Source organism: Lichenostomus cassidix, chromosome 7 (genome assembly GCF_008360975.1).
Source record: "Lichenostomus cassidix isolate B80296 chromosome 7, HeHo_3.0, whole genome shotgun sequence".
Classification (NCBI taxonomy): domain Eukaryota; kingdom Metazoa; phylum Chordata; class Aves; order Passeriformes; family Meliphagidae; genus Lichenostomus; species Lichenostomus cassidix.
In genome coordinates, this window is record NC_139488.1 from 28,798,038 (window position 1) to 28,822,603 (window position 24,566).

Below are 24,566 nucleotides of genomic sequence, written 5' to 3' on the forward strand. Positions count from 1 at the left end.
CTGACACCTTGCACCTCTTACCAGACTAAATCTGACACCCACCTTTAAAAATGCTAAACTCAACTGAAAATACAAAAACCCACTGCTATGGGCTCAAGTTCATTACTTTTAAAGCTTATAAGGATCATACTTCTGCATTACCAGCAGAATTACAGAGGCACATAACAAGCCAGCTAGAGAACGTAACTGCAATCCTACCTATCACATGCCAAGAACATCACTCTTTTTTGTAGTAACAAGTGCTCATAAAGTAATGCCTGCAACTCATTCTTGCAGCAAACAGCCTTTCATAAATAGCCTAAAACATGTTTGCTGAAATATGTCTGTGTCACAGCAGTCATGAGACAAAGAATTACAGTAATTACCTTCAACTGAAATCCAGTCTCATTCACCATTTCCTTCCATCCACCTTCCTAAAAATACAGAAGAATGTTCAGTTAGCATGATTTAAGAGTGCTGCAGCTTTTGCAAGAGAGCCTACGAGAGCCTATATCAAAGGAGCTTTTCCAGTATGCCTTGCTTCTGCCCCAGTTACCCTCCACATATCTTTTCAAGAATCTGGGTTAAGAATAACCAATCATTGTGTTGTGCTTACATACTAATCTCTCCCCAAAAACCCTCTTCTCTTCACTACTCAATTACCTCAACCTATCAGCTGGGGGCAGGAGCCAGACTGCTTTGTCTAAAGAAGAGTAGCTATCATCTTTTACCTATAAGATTACCAGCAATCCCAAGGACCTTGGCAGCTCAAGGCAGAGAGCAGAGAACATACAGGTGACAACAGTTTGCAGTGCATATGCCACCACTGGGCTCAGGTGTACTGGCTGGTTTTTCACTGTTTTCATGTCCCATCTATTGGTTCACTTACATAATGTACTGTGCTATGGCAAACATAGCTGCTCAATCCAATATTTGGGAATCTCTCATCAAAGCACAGGAAAAACAATCATCCAACATCTCTTAAAGTTGAAAGCTACAGAATGCAATGCTTAAGCTTACAATTGAACCACAACTTTTGTGACAATATATTGTACTGGTTTTGGACCAGGACACATATGAATCTACCATGATCCAAACCACAAGGCTAAAGAAAACATGGATATCTGAAGAGTGAATTGGAAGCAAGTGCTGTCTCTGCAGTCAGCAGTATAGCACACTAACCAGTTCAGCTTTAGTCCTATGGAAGCTTTCCTGACCAATATGCATTAGGTTCCCAACAGGTTGTTCCAAAGAGGTGGAAATTCTCTTAGGAGCATTAAAACTTGACTAGGAAGAAGTCATAAGGAACATTAGATGGGCAACTGTACAACTGTAGTGTGCTGTTAAGAAGCTTTTAGCTGGACAAACCTTTTCCACCTCAAGTTTATTCACACTGTCTATCCTTCCTCCTGACACAGAGCAAGCCATGGGTCAACAGAAAGGAAGAAAATCAAAAGGACATTATCTTAAATAAATAATCACTAAATAATGTATTTTTATAAATAACTTTACTATACCTGCGTTAAAAATGCATAAAAGATTTTGTCTTGGCAAAGAACAGGATGTGAAGCCACACGTAACAAGAAGTTTTCCAAACCAATTCTTCTTCTTTCCACAAAATCTGGATCCATATTATCTGCTGATAGCTTATGCCAAACAAAGTCAGCCTAGTTAAACAGAAGAGTATCAACAGTAAATAAAAAAGACAAACAAGACAAAGCAAGCTGCAGCCTCAGTTTCCTTACCCTTTTTTCTGGCAAAGGTGGGACGACAATATGCGGGTAGGTAACTGACAAATAATTCCTCAACAACTCAAATTCACTGTAACGTCGCCACAGGGATTCCACAGGGGCACACTGTCCCTCGCTCTGGGACTCAACAGCTCTGAAAGATAAAGCAGCAGATTTCAGCAATAGTGAGCTATCACCTACTCCCTCAAAACTCACTGTAATTATAGCGAAGGCCCCAAGAATAGTAGTGATTACTGCATGACTTGCCCATAACCTAAAGCAACCTTAATTAATTTCACGTCTACATACTTGATTTAGTAACTTATAATTTTTGCCTGCTAGCACTCAAATTTTTTAGGAACACAGGAAAAGTCAATGCACTTACACGTCAAAAACAAACAGGTCACAACCAAGTAAAGAGTCACACATGTGACTTAGTCCATATCATCACAGAAATAGCCCTATTTCTCTTGGAACAGTGTTAGGTTCAAAGTCAGTAAAATTTCATGAGTACCTGAAGGACAGAGTACTGTAAGAAGAAATTTACTATCCAGTGGGAAAGTCTTTACTTCAGAGGAAAAAAATTGTCTTGCATACAACAGCTGATACAGTTACAAATACAACATTGAAGATACTAAGGTATTTTAAAGGACATTTTTAGAAAAACAGCAAATTTCAAAGTACTTCCACTTTTTTTGTTCAAAGTGACATATATTTATATTTAAAGACTAAAAGTCTAACAAACTAGCTAAAGCAAGCAGGTACAAAATTGATACGTCTGAAAAATGTGTTGAAGACTTAAAACCAACATGACCTAGCAAGGTAATAAAGGATTTTATATTACTATAAAAGGAGAAATCATTGAATATGGCAGGATTGGAAAGTAATATAACAACTTGACAAGAAAAATCATTTTTCATACAAGACATTCAGAGCAACAGAAATACTTTGCAATATCATAAAATAAGCATTGGGTAGTAACAGTTCTTGGCAGTTAGCATATGCCAGAATAAACACAGAGAGAGAATTCACACAAGGCACTTAACAGAAAACAGTGATGTCTATATCTGCTTCAGTTCTTCATTTAAGTGACTAATTAGCACACAAAGCACTGGCATAAACCTACATGGAACAGTACTGACTGTCGAGTTTGGAAGAGATCTCTGCATGCCTGTGATCCAACTCCCTTGCTCAAAGCAGGATGTTCTGAGCCGCATCCAGTTGGGTTTTGAGTATCTCCAAGGACAGAGACTCTACCAACACACTGAGCAACTGACTCCCATGTTTAATAAACCTCACAATAAAGAGGTTTTCTTCCTTTTAAATGGAATTTCACAGGTTTGAATTTGTGGCCACCATCTTTTGCCCTCTCTCTGCATCATGGAAGGAGTCTGACTCCATCTTCTTTACCTCCCCACAACATATTGATCCACAACTCCTAAAATCAGCTGTCTCTTCCAGAGGCTGAACCACCCCATCTCTCAGCCTCTCCCTGAAGGTCAGACAATCCAAGCCCATAATCATCCTCATGGCCCTTCACTGGACTTGCTTCACTAAGTCCACATCCTTCTGGTGCTGGAGAACTGAGAACTGGGCACAGTAAGGTATGATCTACAAGTAGTTCCTCATACAGTACTTAGTAGAATAGAGTCCTACATTATTTCTTCCAGCAAAAGTCAGGCTTTACAGTTCTTGAATTCATAAGAACTTTCTGAAATTTTAAAACATCTAAGTAGCACACACATCATTTATTTTTTAAGCTATTCAAAACCTACAAAGTCTTATTTCTAATGATCTTACTGAAAAACAAACAATCCCACTCCAAAGCAGCTTCAATTATTTGATACATTTAAACCTCCATTTGTGAACTCTCAGAGAAGAACAGTCTTGCTATACACTTTGGTTTAATTACATCTTAACATGGAAATAACATCATACAGAAGAATGCAAAAGATGGGGTTTTTTATTTATTAAGGGGAAACAATTTTTATGTACCCATGCCTTGGGGAAAGGACATTTATTCCAGGTAGGAATTTGTAGAGAAAAGGAAACTCCGTAACAAAGAAGAAAAATGGATGAATTCATAGCATTCAACACAAATTGCTGCAGATTAAAACTATTTGAGAGTGACTCAGAAAAAGGTCAGCACACTGTTGACAACCATAATTCACACAGCCAACATTCCACAGAATTCTTCCTTATTAGAATATTTTAATTCAGTGAAGCTGCACCTGCAAATACAGAGTTCTGAAGAGAGTTAGCTCAGCCTAGCCTGAACTGGCAGGCTGTGCAGCATTTCTTCCCACACTAACTGCGGCACCATTTAAATATTCCAAGAACACTTCAGCTCAAAGCAGGTATCTAGTGATTGAACTATTGATGAGTAAGAGGTAAATTTGAATGGATAAAGAATTGAGCTAGTAGGCCTCAAAAGATTGTTTAGTTGAAAGCCAAAGGCACAAACATTACATTCCTAGAGGAGAAACTCCCAGCAGGGTTCGGTAAACAATCTGGCCATTCAAGACACTCACACACAAGTACTTCAGAATTACAGATCCTTTTTATCTTCAGCTTCAGCAGCCTACCAAACAGCTGCACAGACTTACACCATGGGTTTCAAGAGCACTACGTCCACATGGGTTATCATCAATCTTTAAGCAAGACTGCCACCATCAATACATGATAGTATTATGCGGACCCTGGCTGAGAACATGCTGCACAAGCAAACATAAATAGGGAGACAAGAAGAACAGAGGTCAGGACTGCCCTGAGAGCCCAACCACATCCCAGGGGGACCCCTCTGTCCTGCACACACAGATGCTGCTGTGCCAGCCTTCTGACAGGAGAACAGTCCGCTTTAAACTACGCTTATAATGCTCTGTAACTGTTTTGCAGAGTTAATTAGAAAGCAGGAGCAGCAAAGAACATGTTGAGCCTTAACAGTGCAAAACAAAACTTTCTGAACATGCCTGCTTATCAGCTTTGTATTTATTAGAATTAACAAGAATCCAACAGTTATTTTTAAAAAGCATAGTAGTAACATCTCAGTCCACACACATTAAGCAGAAAACTAAATATTAACAAAAAAATTTAAAAGGTCATTTGGGAGCATGGCACTTCAGCAAGAAAGGACCACAGCTTTACAGAGAAGCCTAGCTCTACATCAGCATAATCACTACCTTGTTACTTGAAGTTTTATGCCCACACAGGGTCTCAAGAACTCCAGGAGGAAGGAAGCAAACTGCCAAACCAGTTCATACCACTCACTGCATCTTCCCTGCCCACACTGAACACACTAAGTTTACAAGCTCTAAAGCCTACTGTCAATTTATTCTGACAAAGCAGATCCATGGACAACAGCTAGGCTTCCCTCAGTCTAAGTTAATCAAGCTTTACAATCCTTCTGAGGGACACAAAACCTCACACTATACCCTGAAGAAAAAGATTAAATTACTAGCAGAGGATCTTGAAGGTCAAACCTGCCTGTATAGTTTATTCTTCCTTAACTAGACAGCGTCTGATACAACTCCTCACTGTAGTCTGTTAAGCAGCCTGACATTATTCTCATCTCAGACCATACTTGTTTCCTTTATTCTAACATGCATTTATTCTCACTGTCTCAGAAGTGCAAACACTGCCTTTTATAGCTGCTTTTATCTTCATCAGGAGGGCACCTAAGTAGCACCCAACAAAGAAGCCATGCTTCTTTAATTATTTGATTTGAATACATTTAAGACACATTTTGAAATTATTAGTATCAGTTTCAGATTCCCCCTTACACCCAGGCTTACAGTAAAGCCCCCAGATTGTGTGCCCCAGAGCAAACAATGCTGAAGAGTTGGGTAAAGGAGGGGAGCAGCAAAGCTCCTTGCAAAGCTGTGGTGGGAAAGCACTGTACAGCCCTCAGTGCAGCCTGTGTCAGCACCACAGCCTTCTAAACGAGGTAATAAGAGTTTGAAACTGCACGGATGAATTTGGGACAGGCAAACAAGATGAGAGAAATCTTCTTTTTTTTTAAATCACACCAAAAATGTCTCCACCTGGTTACATATGAGGTCATAAAATATCACCAATTACAAGAGCATTTCTCCCCAGGAACACCATTTCAGAAAGGAAGTAGAAATCCACAAAGGTACTCATTACACTTAATACCTTCACTACCATCTAATTTTTTAGACCACGTCATGAACTCCCCCATTAAATGCAAGTATTGCAGACCAGTTTAAATTAAGATTATAATCACTTGTTGACATTCAGTCAAACTTCTCAATTTGTTTTAGTTCTAAAAACACAATATAATACTTGTACAGTCTTCAGGCAGGAAAACCATATGTTCCCCCTTCAAGTACATTTTTAACAATGCAAGTTATTCATTGAACGAACCAACCTGCCTGAAAAAATTAAAAAGACAAAATTGAAACCTTCAGCTTTTACATTTATAACTGATGTTATCATAACCAATTCGAAGAATACACTACTCCATGTCTCATTTATTTGCCTTAATTCGAAGTGTCAATGTGAAAACTTTAGTCCTTCTAATTAACCTCTTCTCACTTCCCATTTAAAACTAATTATCTTAAATGAGCCATTAAACAATTCTGAATGCAATAAAAAGACAAATGGCTGCAAAGTACTAAATCAGACAAGAAGGAAATACATGGGTTTATTTCCTAGTAAAAGCAATCACGTCTTCAATGGCAGAAGCAGTAACTTTGCTTTCAGCCTTTGACCTTCCAGTGTATGAGAAGTAACATTTCCACTCCCTACAGTGGGCAAGGTTCACTCCCTGTGCAGAGGAACACCATTTTAGAGGGATGGGCAACTTTTTCCACCAGCTATTTAGAAATACTCTCTATATTCAGGCCTCTCAGACAGCTCATGTCTAATAACTGCTCTTCTACCTGGCAAGCTGTATGACAAGGAGGCACTTCTCTTGCCAGAGTATTTTTCACAGCCAGGTGACTCTTTGGTTTTTTTACTCAGTTTACTGTATTTAACTAAAACATACATTTGTTGAGCAGATTAATGATTCACAGTATCAATCAAGTAAAAAACAGCAGTAAACTAAGTTCTCAACTCCTCTGCCTTCTTTCACCTCTCAACTCTCCCCTGTTTAAAGCTCATGCTGAATTCAGCCATTTTCCCTCATACCTCCTTTGGAGCACTTTTGACAAGTCTTCCTGACTCCCAGTGACCAAAGTCTGCCCTTTGCTGTTTTATCAGAAGACAGCATCCCACTGAGGGGATGTGTGCCTCTTCCCAGGAAACCCATGCCTGGGCTTTTCACCTAGCCCAGCATGAAACAGGAAACTTTGAGAAGGGTACTAAACAAAATGGAACAAAGGAAAAACTGAAATCCCACAATTCAGCACTGCTATCACTGAACTGTGGCCTGGCCAGTTACTGATTTCCAAGTTCAATTCCCTCACAGAAACTTTCTTAAGAAGTTCTCACACTTTGGATGGGCAATCCAAGGTCTTAACAGAGAAGCAGGGATCACTCATATCACAATTTAACTATTGGAAAACTTTCCAAATACTGAAAACGGAGAAAAGACTAGTAACTTTCCAGCCATACTGAGGGAGTAAAAAGGAAATAAACTGAACCCCCTTGTCAAATTAGTGCAAGAGGAAGGGAATGCTAGTAGGGCTGGAAACCAGGGATCCTGCTATTAAGAGGTCAGATACCAGGCTGCACAAACTTGCGCTACTTTCTCCTAAAGCCACATAAAAAACCAAAATAAAACAAAAAAATAGGCTCCAGTCATCATATTGTTTGATCACGAAGACCAGGCTAGGGATCTTATAGTCAGCAGGAATAAAATCAAAGTGAACCGAATGGAAGTGTCCTCCTACTACGGAAGAAATTGTTTACTTTAGAAGAGACCAGAAAAAAAAGGTATTCCCTGAATGTACTACAATTAAAAGTGTAATACCACCACTTTAGAGGTGCTCTGCACTCTGACTGATTTTCAGCTCTGTCATGAAAAATATCAGGTACACGGCCAGGAGTCAGATTCAGGGGTTTATTCTACCTGAGTTCTTGTAGTTTTGTGCAGACTCATACAAGACACAGCTGCCTAAAATTCCAACAGGCAAGTCTGGATTTAAGTAAGATCCTGGATATTTGCTACTTCCCTTATACAAAGCAAGTGATGTGCTGAGCATATCTCAAGAAGGAATATTTAGCTACACATCTTAAGAATTCGTACTTGCCTTAATGCCATTTCCCACAAATAGGTGGAAGTGACCTCTGTTCTCACAGGGAGAATATAAAAATTGATTTATTTTTAAATAACTGTATCATCTAACAGAAGCTGTGAAACAAACTGACGTCATGACTGATTAAATGGAAATAGCTCACCACAAAAATCGAATTAGCTAATGCAGAAAGGTGTAAAGCAAGATGAAGATGCTTTCAGGAAGCACAACCCTTAGAATTTGCTGAGGCTCTGCAGTCTCCAGCAATGGAGTTTGTTTTGTCTCAAAGAAATATATCTACATCAAGGTATAATATTACATTTTTAAAAAATCAACAGAAGTCACACAGAAATGTGAGCATAGTAATAAATATTTTCATTTTAAAAAGTAAGTAACACCATCAGTTGTATTTTGGAAACATTTTCACCAGCACCAGTGAAACTTATGTGTTAAAGGTTTAAGCACTCAGCTCCTGTTCTGTAATAAATATACCATGGTTGTAATTGCATCCATTTTGTGTCTCCTATTCCCCCAGACAGAATTCCTCAATTCAAACTGAAATTAAATCCTAGATAGCAGTAATGGTGGAACCCCAGTTCACATAAACATAATGCAACTATTATTAAGTGGTCTTCCCTTTATATTACTATAAACAGTTTTATTCTTCAGCTACAAAATATCTTATTACCCACAGACAAATTACTGTGAAGCCCACCTACAGCTACAGGCTCAGCAGGAAGCACATTTAATAGCCACCAATTATATTTATGCAAGAAATTTTGCTTTCTCAGCAAAAGGAATAGAGAACTTATTTTATTAGAGATGTGACAAACCCACATTTTCAATAGCTCTGTGACAAACATGTAATTGGTCTTGGTATTTGCTGACCACAGAGTAAAATAAATCTTAATGAAAGAACACAATCTGGCCAGCAAAGTACAGTTCTGCCACTATGAAAGAACAACTGGGAAAGACCAGTGGGAGTAATGCAAGGATGACTGGAAAAGGAGATGCAGTCAGCACATTTTGGGGCTGGATAAAGTTGCCCCCAGAGTACACTTCACATCACAGTTAGACCCCAGTGATTCCAATTTTCTTCTCTTTTCCTTCAGAAATATCATTACAATAAAAATAACACCACCTACATGAGACGGTGTGATCTTTAACATCAATACACTGTAGAAGTATTTTTAAGCATCTGACCAACTGTCAAAGAGCTACAATATTTGAAAAATATATGCCTATTTTGGATTTCATTCTCCAAGTTAAGCAAAAATATAGCAAACTTATCCCAGCAGGCTTGCAGTCAGTGTGACTGGTGTGTCCATCAGTTAAACAAGCTAAGGAGTCTTTTAACTAGCAGACAGAAGGCTTTTGTGACAGTATCACAATTTGAACTCCTCAGAGCCTTTGCAAAATGCAACTGCTTTGTTCCAAGGAGTTTTATTTGTACAGCAGATCATTCCAAAGGCAAGGCCCAAAGGTTAAAACTAGTAATAAAAGGAAGAGAGAAACAAAACTCCTAATAAAGTCTAATTTTGGAATCCTTGCTTTAGCTGAGTAACGTGATCCTGCATAACAGGAGTCATCTGTGACTGTTTGGGAAGTACAAATAAGTTAGAAAAGATTTTAAAGTTTTGCTTACTATTCAATACTTGAAATTTTCTGTTTGTTGTACTGAGAAAGTTTATCATACTAGTAGTAATAATCATGTTAACACAATAAGATTGAGAGCAGTGAGTTAGCCAGTGAAAGTTCAAGCTAGTGTGAAGAACGGAAATATTTAACTAACTCTAACCCTTAGACCATCTACAAGGAGTATGTGGTAATCAGATCAAGCACAACACTTCAAATATAAGCTGAGCAGTAAATTTTGACCACATGACAGAAGTCATGAGACTTCTCTTTCTTGTCATCTCAAGCAAGCTTAACCACTACCCTAGACCTCTCTCACGTAGTCTCACAAATACGTGTATAAATTTGTCAACCCTCTGTCTAAGAAATAACCAAGCAGTTGCTGACACCATATTAACGCAACAACTTTCAAACACGCAGTTTTCCACCTTGCTCCAAATGAAGAATTACAGTTCGCAGTTACACAACACCAGCACTAGTACTGAACTGGAGATCAGCTGCCAAATTTTCACAGGAAAAGATCCTCCAGAGTGGGTTGATAACCACATAACAAAGCACAAAACAGCTAAATCCTCTCATCAACTGTACCTGATTATTTTTAGGGGTGGAAGGAGGGAAAATCTGTTTAGAATGGTACATCCATGTACTCTTGAGAGTGAGCTCTCATCACCCACCTAGTCTCAATGAGGTAAGCAGTGTATGTTTCTTGTATATTCATGGCATTCCTCCCAGTCCGTTTTTCAGCTTCTGAAACCGTGATTTCCATTTTCTTTGCCAAACAGTCTTCCATCTTTTTAGAAGAGGAAAATAAAGATTCATGTAACATTAACCACACAAGGCAAAGGCTACTAACCCTGCCTCCCCTTCTCCCACACCCCATTTGTTCAAATAAGACAGGTCTCTGTGGGATAAAGGCTTTGACAGGGCTTCGCTTTATACCTATGTTCTGTATCACATTTGCAAATGAAAACTGAAAACCTGCTTTAGGGGGAAAACAGAAAAGTCAACAAACTGACAACTTCAGGTACCAAGAACCACCCTGAGCGGGGAGGCTACAGAAATGAGACATATTTTTCTTTACAGGTAACAAAGTAACCTTTTTAAAAAAAAAAAAACCCAAACGAACTAACCCCAGTACTTTCTATCCAAACACTTCCCAACTAACTACCAGCGAATTCCTCCTCAGGACACCCGGGACACATGTAGCCACCTCTCCCCTTTCACAGGAAACAGAATATATCCGGACCAAGATGTTTGTCTTCTAGTCTCTCAGAGGAGGATCGTTATCTTTTACACATTGGCCGCCAGAAATCAGTAAGGACCACACGCCCACCATGGAAAGGCAGAGCTGCACTGAACAGGGAGGGGGAGTAACTTGTGAAATTAAGGGGGGAGGGGAAGACAAAAAGATAATTTATTACAATAATTAATAATCTGGCAATAGGGACGAGGACAGAGGGTCTGTCACAAAGCTCTGTGACAGCGGCCAGAACGGGGCTGCAAAGAGAACCCCGCAGCTCAGAAGGTCGGGCTGCAAGCTCCGCTCCGCGCCGCACCGAGCAGGGCTCGGCCCCAGGCAGCGGGGGAAGGGCTCGTCCCACCTGTAGCCCCTTCCCGCCTCGGCGAGCAGCGCTGGGCGAGTGCGAGTGCTCGGCGCCGGCCTCCCCGAGCCCCGCCGCCCTCCCGCCCGGCCCGGGCAACGCGCTCAGGAAAGCCCGGTGCTCGCCCGGCGGAGCAGGCCGTGCGCCCGGGGAGGGGGACGCTGCCCCTCCGCCACCGCCCTCCGCACCCTCACCGCGGCCAAGGGCTGCTCCGGGGCCGGGAGGGCGCCGTCGTCTTCTTCCTCTTCTTCTTCGTCCTCTTCCTCCTCGTCCTCCTCCTCCTCCTCCTCCGGGCGGCTGTCGCTCGGCTCGGGCTCGGTGCTCTCCATGGGGCTCGGGGGCTCGGCCGCGGCGCTCCGCGCAGGCGCTGAGCCGGGCTCCGGGCAAGCCCATGGCCGGTCCTAGAGCCGGGCCGGGCCGGGGTGTGTCCGCGGCCGAGGGCTGCGGGCGGGGGCCGAGGGGAGCTGTCCCGCCGGGCCTGGCCCCGGCCCTGGCTGCCCTCCGCCTCCCGAGCCCGTGTGCAGGCTCCATCCGGGGTGCTGCCGGCGTCCTGCCCGCCCTGGAGCCCAGAGGGGCTCGTTGGTGCCCCAAGGGGCTCACTGGTGCCCAAAGGGGCTCACTGGTGCCCCTCGGCGCGGACAGCCCTCGCTGTGGCAGTGCTCCGCTCGCCCACCGGCAGCCTTGACCCTCCTGTCCCAGTCTGGGACAAAGCTTCCCCTCACCCGCACTCGTACCGCTGTAAATGGTTATTTCTGGAATTTGTTTGTGGTGTTGTTCCCCTCTTAGTTCTCGGGTCACCGAAGAGTTCCACGTGCCATGCTTGGCATACCTTTCCTACTTGGTTTTATTTTTTTTTTTGACAGCCTATGTTGTTATAGCAAATAATACACCCTGAACAAAAAATACATTCCATTGAAATAGGAAATATTGCAGATATTTTCTCGCCTTTCGTCTACAGCAGACTTTGTCACTTTCCTTTATTGAGTCTCTTTCAGCAGCCATTCACTTTCTCACAGGATGTTTGTTAACATTAGGCAGCTTGGGTTATTTTTTTTTTAAGCCCACCAGCCCATTATTTCCCCACTCATTCCTTTACTCATAGTGAAAGATTCAGTCGTGTTGTGTTCCTTCTGCCTTACCCTCCTGGCTGCCCAACCTTTTCCACCAGCTCCCTCCCAACAGTGGCTCAATATCAAGAAGTGTGTTTTTCTGCCCACCATCTCTGCAGGGCAACACCCAAGGGTGTTCAGTTCTGCCACATTTCCTCAAGAGGGATTGCAGTGGGTAAAATCTGCCAAGTTCAGCTCTGGGGAAGCCTCTGACATTATTTAATAAAAGCCCCAGCTGTCCCATTTCTTCTTATTGAGCAGGAACAAACCTCCCTGAGCATTTCTGTCATTCACTGTCTGTCTTTTTAGAGAGAGATTCAGCAAGTCCACCCTGCAGCCCCTACAGAACATCACACACTGTAGATATATATATATATATACAGCTTCACTATTGCGTTTATTCCCTCATGATCCCATGGTGCCTTCATAGTCCCTGGGGGACTGGCAACTGGACAACTGTTCCTATTTATTCCTCGTTGTCCAAATACCATTTTGGACACCCAGAAAAAGTGCCATTGTTCCCTGGTTTACATCAACCCTTGGGATTTCCCATTTTTGAACCAGATTCATGTCCTTTGGTTCAGGCACTACATTCTTTATTATTCTCATGTAGCTTTTTTTCTTTTCCTACTCTTTTCATACCCAGGTTAAAGGCCACCTCAGGGGATTACAAAGTTGATATTATAGGTTTCTTTCCTTTGCTTTTTTCTACTTTGTGTAGGAAATGGGGTTTTTTTAGTGTTGACCAGAGATGAATTTGCATACATTTTTCATCCAAAAATTAATCTTTTTCTTTCAACAACAATTAAAATAAATCTCAAAATCCCCTTTGAAGACCCCATGAATTAATATTTGGCGTCTGGTTTCTATTCTGTTGTCTTCAATGTTTATTCAACTTTTTCCTCAGATTGTTTGAACTGATACCTCAATCTGTCCTTTCCCACCCCTCCACCACTGTAGCTGGATGGAGTTTCCCAAGCTTTTCCACAAAAGGCTTTCCTAAAACAAAAGTTTTTTTACAAGTATGTGAACTGTGATTTGTCCTCTGAATAGGACTGATTTAAGATTTGTTTTCTAAACCCAAGGTCCAGTTTAGATGTAAAAGCATGATTGCACATTGTAAGACACAGTCTGTTTTTCATTAAGCTATGGTTTTCTTATGTTTACTCAAGATGTACATTAAGATACATACCTTGTATCAATTACACTTGCATTTGCAGCATGTGCATACTGAAATTTTTCTGATCCATATCAGTGATATAATGGAAATATTTATGTGAAACTCATGCAGGATACCATATTTTGTACTAAATATTTTTGTTATGGAAACAACATTATCAATAAAGTACAGTAATATACTGTAGGTCTAATATTCTATGATTTCAAAAACTGTTTTCACCTCTGAATTTTCTTCATACTACTAAAAGATGTGGAGAAGAGTTAAAACATTACATATATAGGATAAGGGTAGTGATAGAAGTGCCCAAATCCAGATGACTGGGAGCCTGGGTAGCCCTTACATACATTATAGCCTGGGGAGTTTAGAGGAGAGTGAGATGTCTTGAAAAAACCAGTGTGCAATGGAGAAATCTTCAATAAGCACCAAAGTCTCCAGCAAAGAGCTCTTCCTGAGCCACATTTCCCTACCTCAGCATGCAAAGTGGGATAACAGTATTTTATCACAGCATTGTGCTGCTCTCAGGAGAACTTCCAGAACTTGTGCTACTTTGGTCAAAATAAGCTGTAGTGTTTCCCCTAGCTAGGCACAACCATTCATGCAGCCAGAGTCTCCCTGGACCCCCACTTGTCGGGATGTGAGTCCAGTTTCCTGCAGGTCAGTCTAACCAGGACACTCTTCTGCTCTTCAGCATCTTCACTAGGCAGCATGTCCTTTGTTCTTCAACTTTAAGAAGGCAAATTATGCTCAACTTCCTACCTACAAGTCTCTTCAATCTCTGAAACTGCCCTGACTCGTTACACTCTCTGGAAAACAGGGAACTCCATCTTTTTTATTCTGTAAGTCTATGTGTTTTAATCCTACTGTTAGACTGGATAAACAGCTTTGATGGAAGAAAGCTAAGCAAGGCATATTACCTTATAAACTGTCTTCGTGCTGGTTTTTGTAATATTATGTGGTTTTATTGGATCTACTGAGAGGCTGTGTTGTTCTAGCAAATAACACATCTTTAAAAAATATGCTGAATTAATGGGATTTATTTCAGATATCTCCCCCTTTGTCACATTATTTATCAGTATCTTCATTTAGAGTTCCTCATCCTTCAACTTCTTAGAAGTAGTTGCAATTAAAAGATAATTAAACCAACCCCAAAAACCATCATGCTACTGAGAACTAGAATGAAAACACCTAAAGAAGTGGCTCTGCTTTGCATCTATCCTGCAACACCCACAGGCTTTCAGTAACCTCAGGAAGAGAGACTAAACCAGCCAATATTGCTGCTGACTGCATATCCTGTGCAGGATCTGGCTGTGCTGCTGCTCGAAAGCAGGAATGTTCAGGACAGGGTAGATTCATGGAGCAGAATCGTGGAGCTGAGGACCCACCATCCACACCACACATCTTTTAGCTGAAAATTTTTAGGGTGCCTCTAGCTCATTCCCAGGGATTGGCCACCCTTCAAACCTTGTGGTTTAGCTGCTATTGTAAAAAATTCAGTGTGTGCTTGCCTTAGGACTGCCTTGTAACACAAACCAAAGCAGGAAGGCCAGGAGTTTCTCTTCAAAAGCACATTCCTGATCCATGGTTCAGGCTCCTGGATCCTATCATAGTTTCACTACCAGTAATAATAATACAAAGATCATGAGTCAGGCTGTCAAAATGCTCCCACTTCCCTCTACAGGCTAATTCCTCCAGAACTGAAGGTGTTTGCTCTCCAGAGGCTTCTGGCAGCCAAAGTGATGCCAGGTTCTGCTGTTGGTCTTCAAAGATTGATCCTCACTGAAGACACTGGCATCTGTCTGCATGTGATGTCCTTGGTATGATGGATGCAACAGAAAACAGTGTCTTCAGTGAGGATCCCTAAGAAAACACAGAATAGGAATGAATGTTAAGGGATTATTAGTAAAATACATGTGTAGCTGTTTCAGCATGGAAGAGTTCAGGATGAAAAGTAGGTGAGTTCAGGCTCCTCATAGACATATTTCTGTCAATTAAATATCTGAGTAAAATGATCACTAAAGAGTAGGAGAATCAGCATTTTGTTAATTTTCCAGAGAAAGAGTGGAAAGAGTTTTGGGTAGCTTTTGGGGTGGGGAAAATCACTCAATTTCACTCAGTCTGAAACTGGTAGCAATGGTTTCCACCCATTTCAGCAATATCATATCTGGATGCATGATACAACCAAGAAAACCAAAACTAATTGTCCTAGGTTGCAATATAGATGTATTAATTATTCTCTTACCCCCTCCACAACCTGTGGGGCACTGGTTATTATCTCCTGCTATGACTCACCCCTGATAACAATTAATGAACCATCAAGAACCAACCCATGACTCTGGAATTATCTCATCCTATTGTGAGATGCTCTGCCCAGGGGGGAGCAGCCAAGCACTCCCACCTGCATATAACCTGGCTTTGAACTGCAAAAGTAACCCCTGTCTACTGGATTCCCAGAGGACAAGAGCTACCACTGGACCTTCAGGTGGAGACCAGACCTTCCACAGGATCACTGCTTCAACCTAACTACTTCACTTGGACTGCTATCATCACCCTGACTAACAGGGTGTCAGGTTGGATCTGATTCTGTCAGTGTTTTTTCTTGTATTATTGTATTTATTTTAAATTTTCCTATTAATTATAATCCTGATTTGCGATCTCCCACTGGTTTGTTTTCAAACTGATACACTAATCCACATTTTTGAAAGAATCTCTACAAACACATCAACATGAATGAAAATGTATTGAAAGTGGCTTCAAAAGCAGCTCAAAGTGAGCCGTGAGAAAACTTCAAAGGAAGAAACCCAGATGATTTGGGACATAATTGAAGAGAAAAAAACAAGCTAACTTAATAACATTGCAAATGGTAGAGATGGATAGGCCTTTACTTAGTCTTGATGCTGCTTTGGTCAAGGAACGTGTTACACACAGTCTGTGAGAAGTTAGAAGTTAGGCACACTGCAGGGTGCACATCTTTCTCAGGCAACTGTTGCTGATGGCACAGTGAAACCAAGGTTGTGCTCGTAAGATGCAGAATTGATGACATTTCTGGGGTTTAGTTAACTGTCAGGACGACTTGGGGGTGGTTTAATATGAGCACATAACATAAAAACAAATCCATACTCATGGATTTGTGCTCACTAGTAGAAGTTAAGTCCTGATCCTATCAGGGAGCCATTTCCCTTAGACCTGTCTTTTAACACTTCAGAGTACAAAACAAATTCTCCTCACAACATGGACACTCATGGACCTCAGCTGAATCCCAACATCACTACTAATTTAACAGATTAAAAAAGAGCAATGCAGATGCAATAAGCGTTAGTCCACTTGTGTAATGTGCAGGCAACCAAGAGGGCCAAGGGGATGTCTCCTGACTGCACAAGTAAACCTAACACTTTGTGTTGTAGTCAGTCATTTTAAACCCAGTGGCCCTGCCAGGATCTCTGGGGGCTGGGAAGCATGGAGGAGGTCCAGGGAAGCTCAGGAGCATTGGCCCTTGCATTAGCACTGCCTGGGGCATGGTGACATGGTTTCCTTCTCTCCCTCCACATTCCCTGTCACTTGAAGATGATCTTCACCCTTGGGAATGATGAGGTTTGACTCACCTGGATCTGGCACATGTCCATCAGGGCATTATCCTGTGCAGGGGTATTTAGTGCCCATGTTAGGAGCTTCAAATCTATTGCCTGATTGCTGAGCTTTGCCTCCCACAGTGGAAACCCAGGCTGTTTGAAACTTTCCTTTAAACATATGCTATATTGTTTCAGGTGTCCAAAGTTTTATTTTACTTCTCTAGTAAATATCTTCCAGCTCCTAAACTAGAACTTTGAGAATATTGCTCCCACAATGCAACTTAAAAATCACCCTGCAGAGACCTTACGTTCCTCAGCTTAAATCCAGCCTTCAGTGTGTCTTGAGTTATGAGGCTGTCCAGACCACTAATAGAGGAGCAGGGGAATTTACACCAAAAGGAATAAACAAGCCAACAATAAAAATAACCATTTATCTCTTCTTCCTCCCCAGTGTCTTACTCAAAAGGTCACTGTGTTCTTTCATGGCAGCAAAGCTCTGTAATGTGAGTTTAGGCACTTTAGGCTAAACCCAAGAATTCTTACTCACTTTTCCCCAAGTAACTTTGGTGAACTTTTAGTTTGAATTTTTTCCTTGGATAAAGTCTAAGAAATAACCATATTCTCCAGAACAGAGCTGGTAGTCAGAGAAAAGCCCAGGTCAGTGGGACACAGGCTGAGGGGCTCCCCAGTTGACCTGGGGTGACTCATGGAATAGCACTAGGAAAGAAACAAGATCCCAGCCTCACTTCCCTCCTCTTTTTCAGATGAGGTTTACTTGCAGTAGGCTCAGCTCAGTGAACTAGAAATGCAGGTTGCAGGAGGATGCATCTAGCTCTGTCCAATCTTACACAAGGGCTGAACAGACAGACAGGCAGGTTCACCCTGCACAGAAAGCAGCAAGCAGTGCCCAGTGGCAGTTTAGGAAAGCAAACCCTGCCCATGTCATCATGGCAGCTTGTTCTGCCAAGGAGAAGGTCTAACACCATCTAAAAATAAGTACAACTGTTTAGGAAGAGCAGAACATGCATTGATCCCCAAAAGCTTCCTGTTGCAGAGCTTCTTGTAGAAATCCAGCTGCCTTGTAAAGATGCCATTCCATAGGAAAGCTGCTGTCTTTGCTCTCATTTCAGTGAGATCTGGCCCCAAATCTCTCCACAAGATTATTCTGCAGACAGGACAAAGCATTTTATAGGGCTCAGTTTGGCTCAGAAGTTGTTTGGGATTGCCTGGAATTTTGGAAAATGCAGATCTTGCAGCTCAGGGTCCCTGGCTGCAGTGACATTGTGCAGGCTTCCTGCTGCCTTCCCAGGTTCTGCTGCTAAAAAAATAATACCCTATGCTTCCTTTGCACTTCCAAATAATACAGCACATTTTGTCAATGTCCACCATTGTTTAAAGCCCCTCTGGGCTCCTGCTGGGGACATTATTTCTCTCCAAGTTTCATAGGCAGCAGGGGTTTCTTCCTGATTTTAAAGAGGGCTCCCATGGATCATGAATAATCTGCGATGTTGCTAACACAAGCCTTATCCAGTTGTCTTGTAACACACACGAGTTCACATCTGAAAACCCAACTGGCAGTCTGAGAAATCCATGGGCATTTTGAAATGCTTTGAATCCAAGAGAGGAGGGTTGGCAGGTCACCCCAAGAAACCATCGTGCACAAAGCAGTTCCAATATGTTTATTGGAAAATAACATCTTTCTGAAAGTTTGCTGAACATTTACTTGTCCTTAGTCCTCAAAGGCCTCATTTGATCTGTGGTGACTCGGGCCAGGGACATGCAGGCATTTCCCCATGGAGGACAGGCTGAGCTGATTTGCATCTGGGCACCCTGAAGGAAGCCAGAGCAGACCAAGCAACTCTCTGCCGAGAGAGTTTAGCAGCTGTGTCTGTACCACATCTCACATCTCCCCTTCTTCTTTTTTAGCACAGAAGAAGGGAAAAAAGGCACTGTTATTTAACTCCCTAACAGAATAATTTATATAAATAGTTTACAAAACAAGTGGGTGCAGATTTATCAGAAAGATGGAGGTGGAGAAAGGGCCTTCAAGTACAATGGAGCAAAACATTCACTGTAATGAATACACATGTACACGAGCATACATAGGTACACCACGTATCCACCTCAAACTGATCAATGAACCAAAAAATGGGTAAATAAAAAGCTAGAGATTCACTGAATCTCTCATACAGCGTATGCATTAATAATTAGTCAATGTATTTATCAATAACTATAAAATATTACCTTACTTTTCTGCCTGCAAAAAGCTTTAATAACAACATCTCTTTCTCTGCCACATTCAAATACATTGATCTGAAGGACTGGGGTAGATCATAGGGCAAGAGTTTGAGGATTTTACTTCTCCTTTTGCCACTGATTGTGTTAACAATCAAGGCAAGTCAGAATTCTGCTATGTTTCACAATTTCCCTTTTGTAAGTGGGATAGTATTTCTAACAAGTTTTTGTAGAGCAGTTTGAGATCTTGGGGAGAAAGCAGATATTTAAATGCTCTATATTATTATTTTAGGCCCTGATTCAGGAAAACATATAAGTATATGTTAAATCCTGCTGCTTTAATGGGTCGCAAGCACCTATTTTAGGCTAAGCTCACATTGATGTGGTCTTTCTGAAAAAGCTGCCCTAAAACTTCTAATTATCCCTATTAAAAATGCAGCCTGTTGAAGCTTATTTAAAAGATAATTTCTAAAATAGAGGGGGGAAAGTAGTGAATTAATGGCAGCTCAGCCTATCGAGGCACTACCTTTCATGCTTTATTCAGATGAAAGAATCATGCAGGAGTACCCATGCCTTTTTGATTAGATGCATACAGCAGGATTTAGATCCCCTTCAAAGATCCTTGGGCCGTACGGAGCCAGGAGCAGCTCCGCATTGACATCAGAAAAAAGAAAAAAAAAATCAAACTCTTTTTCTCAGAGCCTCACTTCTTCCCCCGGCTCCCCCCCTCATATTTGTATATATTTCGAGAGGAGGGTCAGGCTTAGTTTGTTCATAAACTGCAGTTCCTGGGCGGACCCCACGCACAGCTGGGCTTTAGCTGGATCCGCCTTCCCGGCAAGCCTGAGCCGGGAGCCTCGCAAAGAGGGGCTCCGGGCTTGACAGCAGAAACGCAGGAGACTGGCTGCACCGAGGGAGGATGAACTGGTCAACGCCGTGAAGCCGGGCTTCTGGTTGCCAGTGGGATCCAGAAATGGGTTACTGGAGGAGACCGGGTCTGCTTTCCTTACTGCTGCTCTCCTTGTGTGAGTAGAAAAATGTTTCTGGTTAGGCAATGTTAAGCAACATACTCAGAGAGGTCGTTTATTTTTCCTTCCTCCAGCAAAACAGCTAATCTCTGATTTCTCCCCTGACAGCAATTAGCCAGAGGATTGGAAATAGCAGAGAGTTTGGTAGAATACTCTGCTACGACTGCATCAGCTGCGTATTTCTCTTATGGCGAAGGGCGAGCGATTGCTTGGTGGAAAGTGCTGCGTGCTCGCTTGGAGCAGCTTGCAGATGTCAGTGTTTACAGTGCAAAAATATATATAGGTCAGCATTACTTGTTGGAAGTTTTTATTTTATTGAGGGAGATTAAAAGCAACTGAAGTGCACCGCTGAACGATCTGGCTTCGACAGTGTCCAGATGTGGTGAAGTTTGCAGCTTAGAACTTTTATCAGCCCTGGTTTATGCGCAGAATTAATCGAACTATTAAGGAAGGAAAGAAGTGGGGAGAGGGGGAGGAGAAGTGTCTTTGTAACAACATCTGGTTATTCGGCAAACCTTTCCAGCACTTACGTAAAGATTTCTTTGTAATAAGTGCCCTGTTTCAGTTTTGATAGCACTTCTTCAATACTGTAGATAAAACCCTCCAGCAGCACTTGAAAATGTGCCCATCCGTGGTTTAACTTTTTCTTGTTTATATCTTGATGATTGTTTCATAACAGGGAATGGATTTGTATATAAGTGAGTGTGATATACACATCTCCTAAGTATGTGAGTGTGTCTTTCTGTATATACAGAGTCTATGTATGTGTATACATGCATATATCCCTACAAAGCATATATTTATGTATTTGCATGGACACTATAAAGGGAACTCTTACAAACACAAACCTGTTGCCCATGCTATAAAAATTTCAATGCGACTAAAATCACTTTTTGCTCAAAGTGATGAAGGAGGAGGATTATAACTCCAGTATTTTTGCATTCAAATGAAATCACTGGGGGCAGAGATCTGTATCTACATTCCTTTATATGGGTCCCCCTATCTACAAGACCAGGGAATAAAAGAATGATCAGTCAGTCATTTGTGTGTAGGCAAAAAAAAAACATGGGTGCAGCTGTTGAAGCAGAAAGAACCAAAGTGGGGAGATTTAGGACATAGAATCTGGTTGATTTTTCAAAAAGTTACAGAGATCTATAGTATTCATTTTTGTACATAATACCCTAAAGTATGGTTTGAAATGTAGGGTGCTATACAGATAACATCCTGCTAAGTTAATCACATTTGGAGCAGGAATTACTACAAGTTATTATTTAAAGCACAGTCTTAGGTTGTTTTTGGTAAGAAAGAAGACCACTAATTATCCTTCAGAAATACCTAATTTTGGAGTTATTTAACTTATGGTTTCCTTTTTCTGAAAGGCAAGGTTTTAATCTGAAAGAAGTCAAACCAAAACATATCATGATTACTGAGTTCATCTGAAAGGTTATGTGAGTGATATGATGACAAAATATGCCTCTGTACAGGGTAAAAAAAATAAGCCAAGGCTTACTCTGTGATTCAGCTCATCAGTGATAGATGTTTTGTGGGACTACATCTACTTCCCTTGCATTTAGTGTGAGATTGACCCTACAGTCATTCTGAGAAAGTAAAAGCACCCCAGGAGCCCACTTTGCACTGACATTAAAAGAGAAGGGAAGAGCTAGTTCCCCAAACTGACAGAATATGCACATTCAGCTTTTCCTCAAGCAACAAATCATACCACTCGTCCAGCCTCTCTTCTAAGAGTCACAGCGGTGGCTTGGGGACAGCATCAAAGTTGCTCCTCTTAGCACAGAGGTTTAAGACTTGCCATAGAGCCCTGGCTGTGTGTCTGTTACCTACCCCAGAAGAACTCCAGCTGAGAATCTGTAGGGACATTGCTGCTGTCCCTAAGAGTTTACCCCAGGGCAGCAGAGACCCCAGCCTGTGCTCCATGCTGTCTATGCCTTTAATCTCCAACATGACTGAATGGCCATCACACAGCACATCTGACCATTTCAGTTCATATGCAATGGGAAAAAAGGGCTCTAGTCTGACAGACCACTGAAATTCAGCTACTGGATTTCCCTAATTCTCCATGGACAACCTTACCAAGGCTTCAAAATATCCACCCTTAAACTTCTCCTCTGTGGCAGTGCCTGCTGGAGGGCTGCATTTTTACATGCCTTTCTCAGGAGCTGTTGTTTCACCACTGCTAACACGAACCCTCACACAAGTGACCAGAGACTCCTTCCTGGATGAAGAGCTGGTACAATCCTGGACTTACCTAGACTGGGACAAAAAATAATAGGAACATTCAGAATTGGAAAACTGTCATACAGGGTGGGGAGCTGAAGGCTTTCAGTGTCTTTAGTATTACCAGGAGAGAGCTAGGAGGTGAGCTGGCCATCCACAGCCAGGTCCTGGGAAGATGTTTTCTGGCAGAGGGCTTCCTCTTCTATGGAACAGAGATAAAACAAGATGTACGCACTGGAAGCTAAAATGGGGCAATTTTGTGTTAGAGCACAACACAGGAAAGTTGTTCCAGCAGGTAATTACTCAGGCTTGGGATGTGGTAGGTATTTGTTGCTCAAAACCTTCAAAACTGTGAGACTACCTGCTTGGAACTCTATAACCTGGACAGAAACTACAGACTTGATATCAGGATTACTGTATTGTGCACATGGAAACACTCTGACCTTAAAATTAAGGAGTTTTCCTGCCCTGTTTGCTATGAATATTGGGAAATTATCCCTTGTACTCCACATGTCAGGAACAGGGCTCACAATAGGCATGGGGCTGAGCACAGTCTCATCTCACAGAGGGGACAGCAAAGCACCACAACGCTCTGACCTGTGGGGACAGCCTCAAGAACGTGAGCTATGTGTCACTGGTGTGACAACAGCTCTCAGGGCTGTGAACAGCCCCAGGAGCCCAGCAGAGCCTTTGTGCATCCAACCTCCCAAAGAGGATGTGGAACTCCAAATCTGCTAAGGCACGTAGCACTTACAGAGGGAGAGCAAGCTGTACCCCTTGGGCACTGGTGAGGCTCCAAAGAAAGAGAAAGAAGATTTTTGAAATGAGTTGAGGTTGCCAATCTGCTGCCCCAAATCCAGAGCTCCCTGTTCTGGGGTTGGAGTCTGCTTCCCTGTAACTCGGTCTCCTGTTAAAATGCTGGTCCACTAAAATATCCTGGTATTTTTTGCCAAGTCTTCTGGGCTCCCTTTGCCATTGTTGATGGCTTTACAGAGAGTGCTTTGGAGGGGTTCTCTCCTGGTAGTTGGTGGCTTTCTGAAGCCACATTCTCTTTCCTGCTTGCACAAACTGTTCCCCCAGTGAGCCTCTTCAGCTAAATATATAGAGTGTATAGAATTCATAAATCAGGACAGGGAGCTCCGGGGCTGTCAGAAAAGCATCTCTGGCTTTTGATCTGCTGGAGAAATCTCTGACCTATCCCAGGCTCCTCAGGCAGCTTGCTCAAGAAGTTGGCCTCTTATTTCTGAAGTCACCAGAGCTAAAACCAGGGGTTGTAGTGCCACCAAAATGCCAGCCTATTCCTCAGGCAGGGCAGCTATTGGGATTGCACCCCAACAGCAATGCATGCACAATTCAGGAACACCAGGTCAAACCTGAGCCAGTGGGAGCATGAGGGAAGGAAAAAGACAGAGTCACCCTCCATTTCACAGGCATTTGCAGAAAGGCTCTTTATAGGTCCAAGGATGAGCCAGAGCAGCCGAGCAAACCTCTCCTCCCAGGCTATGCAGCATGTGGAGGTGGCCACTGCCCACCCCAGGACAAAGGGCTGCAGGGCTGGTTGTGACAATCCATCTCAAGTAGCGTCATGTTTTGCTCTAGTATAGATTTAAGACAGTCAAAACATCAAGGAAGAAATTACCACCCTCAAAAAACTCTGAGGGGCTACAAGAGCTGCATATTGGCTGGGTGTAGGTAGCTGGGTTTGGAGCAGGCACAGGATCCCTCTGCCTGGAGGAGAAACATCCTTCAATGCAGACCAAATAAGAACAAAGATGCAACTAATTCTCCAGTTAGGAAATAAAAGGGGAAAACACAAGAAAAGCCCTGATAACGAGTCCTCTGCAATGTTGCAAGTGCATGAGACTCAGCAAGGAAAGCAATGGATTATTCTGAATTCACATTTACACATCTCCAAATCTGATGCTACAGTTCCAATCCTTGGCATAAATTAGATTAACTGAAGGTTAAGAAGAGTGGCAATTTACAACCATGCCAGATTTATGAAAACTGACTTTTCTTCTCCCCTTGCACCTCCAGGTTTGCTTAGACTTGGGACAGGCTGATCATC

The 24,566-nt window shown here is 42.2% G+C and overlaps 2 protein-coding genes across 4 annotated transcripts in view; one reads left to right on the top strand and one right to left on the bottom strand.

Annotated features, from left to right (window-relative positions):
- Positions 1–11,523, bottom strand: part of SNX4 (sorting nexin 4) — a 32,781-nt gene extending 21,258 nt beyond the window's left edge. Inside the window, exons 1-5 of one of the 2 annotated variants that reach the window (XM_085066999.1) lie at positions 11,340–11,523; positions 10,219–10,334; positions 1,725–1,863; positions 1,497–1,646; positions 366–413 (exon numbers count right to left, since the gene is read on the bottom strand). In XM_085066999.1, coding sequence (XP_084923125.1) covers positions 366–413; positions 1,497–1,646; positions 1,725–1,863; positions 10,219–10,334; positions 11,340–11,474 — 588 coding nt within the window. In that variant the 5' untranslated portion in view covers positions 11,475–11,523. Of the gene's footprint in view, positions 1–365; positions 414–1,496; positions 1,647–1,724; positions 1,864–10,218; positions 10,335–10,674; positions 10,818–11,339 lie in introns of those variants that run through there. The other variant, XM_085067000.1, reaches the window with a different exon arrangement.
- Positions 11,524–20,029: 8,506 nt separating this feature from the next.
- Positions 20,030–24,566, top strand: part of LOC146434860 (TGF-beta receptor type-2-like) — a 29,207-nt gene continuing 24,670 nt past the window's right edge. The window contains exon 1 of one of the 2 annotated variants that reach the window (XM_085067006.1): positions 20,030–20,260. In XM_085067006.1, coding sequence (XP_084923132.1) covers positions 20,209–20,260 — 52 coding nt within the window. In that variant the 5' untranslated portion in view covers positions 20,030–20,208. The remainder of the gene's footprint in view (positions 20,261–24,566) is intronic. The other variant, XM_085067005.1, reaches the window with a different exon arrangement.